The sequence below is a fragment of the Perca flavescens genome, chromosome 4, assembly GCF_004354835.1.
Source record: "Perca flavescens isolate YP-PL-M2 chromosome 4, PFLA_1.0, whole genome shotgun sequence".
In the NCBI taxonomy this organism is placed as follows: domain Eukaryota; kingdom Metazoa; phylum Chordata; class Actinopteri; order Perciformes; family Percidae; genus Perca; species Perca flavescens.
Genome location: NC_041334.1, coordinates 31,103,102 through 31,114,663, shown reverse-complemented (window position 1 = coordinate 31,114,663; position 11,562 = coordinate 31,103,102). Strand labels below are relative to the sequence as shown.

At 39.9% G+C, this 11,562-nt stretch overlaps 1 protein-coding gene across 1 annotated transcript; it reads right to left on the bottom strand.

Annotated features, from left to right (window-relative positions):
* Positions 1-2,393: 2,393 nt before the first annotated feature.
* myorg (myogenesis regulating glycosidase) lies at positions 2,394-9,189 on the bottom strand. Its single transcript, XM_028575821.1, has 3 exons — positions 9,107-9,189; positions 6,271-6,649; positions 2,394-6,081 (listed from the first exon to the last, which is right to left on the bottom strand). Exons 2-3 carry the CDS (start codon positions 6,531-6,533, stop codon positions 4,290-4,292), a joined length of 2,055 nt encoding a protein of 684 aa, XP_028431622.1. The 5' UTR covers positions 6,534-6,649; positions 9,107-9,189; the 3' UTR covers positions 2,394-4,289.
* Positions 9,190-11,562: the final 2,373 nt, after the last annotated feature.

The window sequence follows — 11,562 nt, the reverse complement described above, 5'->3', positions numbered from 1 at the left end:
CAAACAATATGATTGCAGAAAGCAAACCGACAAATAATATTGATCCCTGCTACAAACGGACAGCTAATCAATGAATGTATGTCCTACCCGCACCGGCTGCAAGTCCAGATCAATTTTGAAGAAAGATGAGGCATTGGCAAATAAAGTAAAGTAGTTCTGAAGCATATCCCGCTGTTTTGAAATGAAATAAATTCCCCAAACATATGAAAGAGTGACTATAGCTGTAAGAAATACTCCTGTCAGGCTGCTTGAACTCAGACAGAACAATCATGCTTATGGCTATAATTCTAATAAGTATTGCTTCTATTATCTCCTACTGGTCTTTATCTTTTTTATTCTTGGTGTCTGGTCATTTCATATCACATGCTCTTTGGCCTCACATTATGAACCATCAGATGCTTTATTGATCTGAACACAGCCTCCAAATAACCTGCACAATTGTTTCATCACCTTGTCATTATCGCCCTGTGATAAGCCAGGTGCCAAAAGTTGGAAAAGTCCCTCAAGGGTGTCTCCTTCCATATTGAAGTAGATAGATACATTAGTATTCATGTATTGCAGACTCATAAGAGGTCACTGGTTGTTTTTGGTTCACTGGTAGAGGAACCCTGGGTGCAGGGAATGATGAGAACTGGAGGTGAATGAGGTGGAGGGTGGCATCAATTTTGCCCGAAATGAAAACTGACAGCAGCAGAGAGTAGAACAGATTTAGAGTTTGAATGCAATAACGCAATAGCTCATAGATATTGTGTCAAATCTGGTTGTAAACGCCCACATTCAGCTGATGACAATGCAGCTGATTAGGTCGGGAAAGAGAGAAATGTGAAGCATAGTAGTCTTCCTGAAAGAATTTAAGATGAGCTTCATGTGTAGGTGTGTGTAAATAAGTAAAGGTTGGGCATATAGTGATCATTCTTAGAGAATGTACAATCAGTCATCTGGTAGTGGTAGTCATAGTAGCAAAATGTAGCATTTGTGCTTTATGTTCTATGTGATATTTACTTTTAAAACAAAAATGAATGTCTGCAAATTAAGCACAAGGCAAAAGTCCAACTTGATTTATTTTAATACATTTATAGAAAATGACATAAAATAAGCACTCTTGACAAATTAGTGCCACGTTCAGTTACAATAACTTTAAGCAGACAGCACACACTGTGTCAAAAGTGCCAAAAGCAAAGAAACATTCAGTCCAAGACATACAGCCTCTCAGTCTCGCCATAAGGGAAGAGAGTCTGAGACAGAAATAGCCTCCAAGGGTGGCCTGGCCCAGATGCTGAGTGAGAACTGCTTTAAATAGTGAGTGTTGTTATGATGAAACTATGTCAAAAGACACAAATAAAACCCACTAAGGTCAACTTGTAAGCCACATACGACAGCGTTAAACAAAAATAAAGAAGTATCGCCAAATAACACTACATCTCATTTAGCTGATGCTTTTATCAAAAGCGACTTACAATTGCTATAAATCAGAGGTTGCACACCTCTGGAGAAACTAGGGGTTAAGTGTCTTGCTTAGGTACACATTGGTTGATGTATCACAGTGGGAACTGAACCCAGATCTCCCACACCAAAGGCATGTGTCATAGCCACTGTACCATCACCACCACCAATAAGAACATTTCACCATAAGAATGTAGACTTTTCGTTTACGTTACTTCACAATAACACCTTTTTTTTTATTGCAGCTTTAAAGCTCATCAGAATCCACCTCAACATTGTTTTTAAAAGCTAACAAATATTATTGGTTTGACTTTGGAAAAAGTCACGTCCTGCCTTACCCCGGGTTTGATGAGACAATCAATATGTGATTTGATCTAAAACTATGGAAAATTAATGGTTTTTTTTAGTTTGCAACTACATAATGGAAAATGTTGTTTTGTTGCATTTGTGGTACACTCTGTTGATCACGTGATTGCACATAAAAGGCTTAACTCCTCCCATAAAGGCTTAAATTAACAATAATAATACATACAATAAAAAATGTATAGCATAACAACAAATTACATATAGTATGTGGCAGTAATTATTAACACATGGCACTCTGAGATATCACTGCAGTTACAAAATATTCACATTAACAAAAGACAAAGTGAGAAAATACACTGTACCACTTAAATTGATAATTAAATGCTGCTAAAATCATTGCATCTGTCGGCTTTCACATACTGTAAGTATAAAGTAACCAGACCATTATCACTTAAGTTACTGTGTTCAATGTATATACACTATAGCCTCTTTCCGACCAAGTAGTTACAGGAACGTAGTTATAGGAACAGTCCACTTCTAAACAGTTCTACTAACTACTCTCCCCCAAAACCGTTTTTCCCATTTGCATTCACACTGGCTAAGTGGCCATAGGAACTGACCTTTTGTTATTATAACACAGCCATCTAACCACCACTATGCGGAAAAGGGAAAAGATCCTGCCCTGAAGTAGGAGTGGAAAGAGTTACAGGAACTGTGGCCAAAGGAATTTAATAATCCACAAATTGGTCCAGTCGGAACACAATAAAAAAAGGGTTCTAGGAACATTATGTTCTAGGAACTGCAAAAAATCCCTCCGGTCGGAAAGAGGCTTATGTTATGACTAGCTGAATTCAGACAGACACACCCCAAACACTTCAAAACACACACTACAGCCAGAAAAAGCTGTTACCTGAGGAAGAACATAAAATATTTAGTGCCTAATAAAAGGCATCTTCCTCTGGGCTAAGAGTAGTTACATGACAATGTATTCCACAAATGAGAGCACATTCGGTTTGTAATGATGAAACTTCAAACATTCATCCTGATAAGTGAAGCATTAAACCTGACTTCCTGAAAAGTATCTTGGAGCAGAAGAGTCATTAGTGTCATAGGAAAGAAGGATATCTCAGTCAAACTGAAATTTTATAGTTCGGTTTTATGTAACCTACTGTCTGCTTAATGACGATAATGACACCCCTTCAATTGTCCTCCCATGATACAATCTGTTTGGCTTAAATTTAACATTATGGCATACAATGCTTTACTTTATTCACAGTTTAAATATTCCCTTTTTGACAAATGTTACATGTTCCCTTTTCGACAAATGTTATTTACGTGACTTGCTGTGTACCTGGCGTTACTGATTGAGTCTGCTTGTTGACTTGTATGACTCTTCTCTACTTGTGCTACTGTTATATTACATAGATTATTACCCCATAATTGTCACTCATGGCTACAGTGGCTGCTACTCAGAAAAAGTTAAACAGTCTCTCTTTATAGGTGTCACTACCCGGTGTGAGTCGAGTGCTGATGTGAGTTGCGCATGTGTCACTTTGCGAAAAAGACCAGATTTCACGCAGATCTGTTTTGCTGTTAGCCACAGAATAATGAGATAGCTACATTACATAACAGTAATTTATTATTTAGCGTAAAGCATCACATTTTCACGGCATGATCCTTGATGTCAGTTCTAGATTAGAGGCTGAAGTAGCCTACAAGAACCTGCCAACGAGAGACTTCTGTAATGTCAATACAATAAAAATCGACCTACATAACGAAGTTCGTTCACTGCTGGCTATAAGTTAGCAATCAAATACAACAAAGGCAGTCACTTGAATGGCGTTTTGAGCTAACGTCAAACAATCATAGATAACTAAAACGTTTGCCGGATCCCTTGGCATTATGCCATAAACCGTTTAAATCTGAGCATGCGCAACTCACATCTGCACTCGTAGTGACAACAGATGCTGTACTCAAAATACTGAAAAAGTGAACTGGGATTGCCTCCCCACAGCTCTCACAGACCGTTTCCCACCTCATCAAAAACTGATGCTTTGTCACGGCCATCGGCGTCCGATACCGACGCAAAAAGCACTCACATAAACTTAACATGCAGCCGGACCGGCTATCAAAACAAAGAACAGAGATGCTCAGATCACAACACACACAGAGGGAGTGTGACTTCATTCGCAAATAGTTGTTTACTGCTATATTAATGTTCTGAATGTCAAGTACAGAACCTTTAAAGGACACTACCTAGCTATCTTTGCAATACAACATGAAAAATGCAACAACAAAAAATATGAATAATACATTCATTAAAATGAAATTAAAAATTAAGATGAGGTTTAGAGGATGTTTTACATTTGCGATGCAACGTAGTGTTGTAATTTAAAAAGTATTCCTATTTCGTTGCACAAAAGCTTTTCCATAACAAACAACCTTTTTATATAAGCATAAAAGTCAAGCATAAAAGCTAAATTCGTGAAGCTTTTCTTACGAGAAAATTGCAGCAAAGGCTAATCAAGATTCCCTTCTTGCTACACCCAAACAAAGTAAGCAATTTCATCCAGGTCTACAGGATAGTCTGTGAGATGCAGTGGCTCCTTGATATCAAATCTCTCTCCCTTGTAGCTTCTCCAACGGCCGGCAGGGAGGTAGATGTCACGCTCTTGCTTTCCAGGCTCTAAAACTGGGGCTACCATGAGGTCATCCCCAATCAAGAACTGGGAGTCGATTTTATAGGCTGTCTCATCACCTGTGGCAATCCACCACAGGGGTCGTATGATTGGGTCCCCGGTGTTCAGCACCTCCCCAGCCAGCTCCAGGACCCGTGGCGCCACAATACTTTCATGGAGGGCTGTGTATTTCCGAGCAATTTCAACCACCTCGTTGTCGTATTCCCATGGCGGAATAGAAAACTGCATGGAGGGCATGAAGGCCGACAGCTCCAGCCAGCGGATATAGAGTTCTCGGTCGGGTAATACACTATTTCCATCTGTGCGGTTTAGATATGCATTCCCTCCGATCATGTCAGGTAGAATGAACTGATAGCCAAGAATGCTGATGGTGAGCACTGTGGGGATAAGAGATTTGAGACCCAACTCATAGCCCCAAACAGAGTCTCTGTCAACTGGTCCGAAGAAGCAGGATATGTTCTGGGACTGGTAGCCACTGCGCAGCTCAGCTCGATCATTGTAGGGAATAGCCATTTCTGTGTAACGTCTTGTGAAAAAACTCGGGTCCCGAATGGGAGTTCTGGTACTAAATTTCCATGGTAAGTAGTTGGTCTCCCCAGCGTCAAATTTAAAAGAGGACACCCCATACCTCGAGCGCAGTGAACGTAGCTGGGAGGAAAACCAATCACGGGCTTCTGGATTTGTGAAGTCCAAAATGCCGCCAATACCATTCCACCAGCGCACCAAGGCTGGCAGCCGGCCTGTAGGCTCCCGGACAAACAGCCCCCTCTCTACGCAAGTATGGAAGTTTTCTGAGTCATAGTTAACAAAAGGGTGAATCCAGAGTGACACCAGAAATCCATTTGATTTCAGCTTTTGGAACATGGCCGAGGCATTGGGAAACTTTGTTGGGTCAAACTCAAATTCTCCGTAGCGGCTGGTGTAGCGATCATCTATTTCCAGGTGGCTACAGTTAAACTTATACTTGCGGATGTTGGCAGCATACGTCAAGACTTTCTCTTGGTCAATGTCAGTCTTATGTAGCGCCCAGGTCGACCATATAGGATGGCGAAACATGACTTTGGCAGGCACTTTGTTTGGTTTGTTGAAGTATCTGCGGACCATGTACTTGTGTATGGATGTCACGTCCAAGCCCACGCATATTCTGTAGCTAAGTTCAGCACATGGTGCCTCCCCTGGGATTGGCTTAAAGGGACTGTCATTGTATCGCGCCTGGAAGGACATGGTCTTCTCTGTGTCATTCCAGCCCAGGTGGAAAGGCACGGAATTATTTATCTTAATGGCCGTGGCATTGGATGAAAGCCAATAACTCTCCAAAATTCCACCAAATTCATTCCGGTTTGAGTAGATGTCACTAGTAACAAATGGTTTGGGAGCCTGTTGGCCAGAAATAGAAATCGGCCAGTGTTGAATTGCTGACACTGCACCCCCATACCAGTGTGCAAACTTGTACGTCATAGCATGCTCAACAGGAATGTCAGGAACCAGTTCCTCCCAACGCACACGGTAGCATTGTACCGGGTCCTTGGGTCGCACTGTCTCAATGAAGAAGTTTAGTTTTCTATCAGTGGTGCGTTCACAGCTCAGCATTTCCCCTTCTTTGGAGCATGAATCCAAATCCAGCGTACCTGACCTGCCAAGGTTTAAATATAATTACATTTACAAGAAATCTCTCTCAACACATACCTCACAGTTCTGTTGTAACAGTTAAATATCTTCAATGACATGCATACATTTACATTACACATACATGTTCTGATGTATCTGAAATGTGCATTGTTACACAAACATAAAAATTCAAAGACCATTGAAAAATACCAACCTGAAATCCATTCTGAAAACAATAGACCCTCCCTGGTTACGGATAATGTAGCCATCTTTATTCAGATCCAGGAGCTGAGTCTTAAGCAGCTCAGCTTTGCGTAGAGAGGCTATGTAATAACACCATGCGGTCACTGCGGCAATTAGCAGCACCAGGCCGATTACTCCAGCTCCAACTAAGGGTTGAGTGTCCTTGCTGTGTTTCTGCTTGGGGATAACATCTGTAATTGTGCCTCCCGCTCCTCCAGGTACAACTTGGTACATGACTTGTGCCGTTCAGTGGGCAAATCTGAGAGTTGCTATTCTAAAGATCATAGAAAGGTTTTCCAAGGAAGCTCATTTGCTGCACTCTTGGCACGTTGTCACGCCTGTTTGCTTGCCTGTCATGAGAGAAAGATAACAAGCTTTGAAAAGTCAGTGTCTAGGCCTTTATGCAATATTTCCTCTTCTTATATCAACACTGTTTTTTTGGGGAAATATTTGTTCAAAATAAAACAAAAAGATTGGGGCCTGTGTACATAACATTCACCCTAACATTGATTACCAGTTCTGATTAGTCAAGAAATACTTTAAAATCACTTCACTATTAGAGACATCCAGTCGATCTTGTTTCATTGTCAGTTTAAAGCCTCCATTACATTTCTAGGATGGTCTTACATTCTCTGCATTGCTACTCCAAGGTGATTCCACAGCACTTAGAGGTATTACGCTGTCAGGATGTAAACTTTAAAGATGTGTCTGAGATTTAACAAAACAAATCTACTGCCAATTACATATAAGAGGATAAAGTGGATGTTCCTAGCAGTAATTCTAACATATGAGTTCAATTGAAAGAATACTCATTGGTATGTAAGGAAGTAGAGAAGCAGAAAAGGGGATTTGGGCCTTAAAACTCTGCCAATGCCGGGAAGGAGAGGGAAGAATACTAAACTGTGTGCTCCCTCAAGCCAGACCAACCAAAACTAGCAACTACCTAGTTCATTCAAGCCCAAAAAAAGACATTTTGACATAAGTGTAAATTTCAATTGCATTTAACCCTGACCATCATTACCTGCAGGGATACAGCAAAAACTCTTGGGGGTAATAAACTAATTGATGTTAGGTATTGTTGCTTTAGCTAATCAGAAAAGATTAGATTAAGGTGCACAGCCGACTAAAGGGAGTTCAGTCCTCTCCAGATTCCCTGTTAGCTGACTAGTCCTAACTGCAATTGACCCTCATGGTCTGCCCTGGCAGGGAGGGTCGATAATAAAAAAAAAAAAATGCTTGCTATTAATTAGCAATCTAATTGACTAATTCTGTGTTCAACCACCCTTAGTATAGATTTTCCCCCAACAATAGGAGTGATAACATGAGCCCATCATTAATTAACAGAGAACTAACTATAGGTTCTTTGAAGATCCACTCAGGCTGCTGGAACTGAACAGGGAAGATTTACTGTATTTATTTATTTAGGCTATGCCTTTTTCTTTCTTTTCTTAAATGGAAAAGTGCAAAGACAGATGTAAGAACTTAACCTATGACAATCTATGATTTTACGTTTATCATATCAGACTGCAACCAACAATTGTTTTCATAATTAATCAATAGGATGATTATTTTCTCAATTCAAATATAATAATCTTACAAATTCAAATATCCACAATTTGCAGAGCCCAAGGGGATGTTTTCAAGTTGCTTCAATTGAACCATTCAACCCACAGTTGTTTTTGTTTTTTTATCGATAAATCTGCGCATTATTTCTATTGATTAATCGATTAATTGTTTTGCTTGTCTGTCAATTAAATAATCGAATAATCATTGCAGCTCTACAGTAAATAATTGCAAACATTTGGAACCAGAGAGGAAGCTGGATACAGGAAATGTTTTGCTAAAAATTACTTAAATGATGATATCTTTTTTTTATGATGCTTTTATATACAATACATAATCAATAACCCAACATTGCCTAATACAATGTCCCACTGTAGGCCTATATTTAATATAGACAAAAAAGTGTATCTATCAAAATTGTTGCAGGTTACTTTTCTGTCTGAGTAATCGTAATTCCTTCACACAAATACATGTTACACGCATATAGTGGGTTTTCTGAACAAAAATATTGAACTCAAACGTGTTTTTCTCATTGATTGATTGTGTGAAAACGCAGCAAATGTTCAGACTGGCGCTTTTCTTTGTTTATGGTGTGATCCGGAGGGTTCATATCTGCCATTTCAGCAAATTCACTATCTATCCTGACGTTGAAAAAATAAACACAGAAGTGCTAATACAGTCGGAACAAGTCGCTCGCTCGCGCGTGCGTAGAGTGAATGTGTATGAGGTGATCCAGTGCGCTTCGTTACAGTGATATTGCCTATTATTAAGAGGCAATATATAGTGTCATATTCTGCTAATAAACTTGAATATGGGCTATAAATACACGGCAGCACTCTACAGAGCACCGAAAGCAGAGTGGGGATCTTTACTTTACTAATGTGTCTGTTTTGGAACGAATCTTAACGTTAAGAGTTGAACTTTCTACTTGTAGCTATTATGCAAAAAACATTTCATGTAATGGGCTAAATACGTCCAATAGACCTACAAACAAACATAATGTAATAGTCGTAACGTAAGCTACAGAAAATAATGTCTTCTTTGCTAACATAGCCTACCCACAACTTCTATAGTCCGATGCATAAAAAGCCGTGTTGTTGTTGTGCGCGGTGGTGGTTGGTGCAAGAAAGTTAACGGAGGGTTAAATAACCCGTAATCCATGTAAGTAAAGTGGCATAATCTAATATCGTGTATGCTTGCCCTGTTTTACTTTTGAATGTTCATTAGAAATAGTGTTTGCCTACCGATTAGCAGCAGCCCCCTCAGCAGCTCCAAGCACAACTTGTTTGCCACAGTTCACAGAAAAAGACCCGAGGCATCAAGCATGTTGATGCGTATCCGCCTTGTCTACGCCCACCCTAGCATGGGAAATGTAGTCCATTCGGTGGGAGCAGAGAATTGTTTATTATATAATGAGAAATCATTATATACAGATTACACAGTTTTACATGTTTTGAGCATGTCACTCTAGTTGGAAAAACTTCACATAACACACTGGATGTACAGCAAGAGGCAAGTGTGCAATTTGCAAAGTTAGAAGAAAAGAAAACACATTTCTATGGAGACTTGAGGTCTATATGTTCTGTGCAGTATAATTTGTCTACTATAGTATCACTAGAAATAACCTATAATAATCACCATAATAAGTCTGGAACTGTAAAGTTCATTGTTTGCAGTACTAAAACTGAAAACCCTCCAAACATTGCAATAAAGAATTCCTATATCAAATGTAGAAAAGTATCTCTCTAGTATAGGATAAAATTATAATGCCACATACAGATACACTTTAGGGCCACAGTGCCTCATTCGGTTTAATCACCACAAGCCCCTTATGGGAAGATCTTTGCTGCTGATTTAGTACAGAATGTAAAAGTAACCACGCTGTTATGTAGGGAGATAGTAATGGTGAGAGTGCTGCCTACAGTTAGATTATTCATTATTACACCTTGTTTCGCTGGGTTAATTAGTGGAGAATTAACAATAGTGAAGTTAACGATTCCCTCAAGGACCTCTGTAGGTCCCCAAGTCCCCACTGTGGAAGCCAGTGGTCTAATAGTCCTAACATTGGCACTCAGAAACAAACTCTGGGTGTATGATGTAGTGTCCCGCTTGGTAGGGCTTTACCACATGGAAGCAGCTGTAGCACCCGCTATTGAGAGACAATCAGAGAAAGAATTAGAGTGGTTATCATATTATGACACACTAAGACATATTTGTTTATCAAATAAAGTTCAATATGCACCCATAATCATTGCTGCTACTAGAACTAGACCTCCTGTATTGTGTCCCCGAAAAGTGGTGTTGAGGGTTGCTGGTTTGGGGTCTTGTCCGAATTTGAGCACCTGCATGTTGCCTGTCAAAAACAATGTCATTTTGATAGAATTACTCAATTATCACTCAATAATGCTCATCAACTTATCCAGTGTTTTCAGGGTTCAAAGTCCGCAAGAAGGGTCAGAGGTCATTCCCTCACCTGAGTGGCTGTGCTGAGAGTGGATGAACATTCCTCTGATAATCCATTCTAATGCAAAGAAAATCAGTTAGCATCATTGTTGTTGCATGGCATGTAGATAACATTAATCTATTGCTACCTTGCTGGGTTCTTCAGAGCTGCGTGGAGCTTAAATCCAGCAGGAGGCTCATTCAGCTGTAGTTTCTGCAGTCCATCAGCAGAGGGTGGAGCTTGTGCTGTGGATGGGTTGACAGGGGGCATGCGGTTTGGTTTGCCTGCGTTCGCTGTGTTTAGGTAGTTGTGTGGACTAGTCGTTACTGGACTTTGGAATGATACATTTTTGACAGGGGGGAAGAGAGGACGCCCAATGTCCACAGGGGAGTGGGGTAGTGTGCGGCATGACCTGTAGTTGGCCTGAAGACTCCGGGGAAACAGAAAGTCCTAGAAAGGCAAAAGGACACAACACATATGGGTAGAAATAGAAGAAAGATATGTAGAAAAAGATAAGGAGACGATAAGGGGAAGGAGAAACTGGATATCACTATCCTCCTATTACTCACTAAATCAAACATCCTTCTTTACATGTAGCCTACCGTAGATAGCATCTCACATTTAATATGCTTTTAATATGGCATTCGTATACTTTGCTATTTATGTTTTACATTCTTATTTGTTTCTTTACTCTCATTGACTAAACCATGTCCCAGATTATTCCTTTCTATCAGTACTCAGTAGAATATAAAGAGCATTCAGGTTTTAAAATACCATTTGGATTTATCCTAAATGGCTTTCCTCTGTGTATTATTATCATTATAATACACTGGAAAAGTAGGTTTTTGGATTTTTTTTCCCTTCACAGTAGGGTGACTGTACTCGTCTTAGCTCTGTTTACTCCATATCTGGATAGATAAATAGGCATGGAGGAAGTACTGAATAATATATGTTATACAGCTGTCACTAAGCACAGAGAAATATAAACATTAACAACCAGCCTGCCAAGTGTAAGACACATTAGTCTGGCTAAATGAAAACAATAAAGAGAGTGCCAATAATAAGTGACCCAATTAGTCTTGTTTTGCCTTAAATGCTCCACCTGGAAATGTGTAAAATTATTGTAGTAACATTACTGTATATGCACAATCATAAATAATTACTTTGTCCCTTTAAACCAATACAGTCCATGTGGCTGTTCCTCTTACCGGCCGGGGCTGGGGGTTGTTCCTGCGGTGGGCAGAGGTGGGTCGAAGT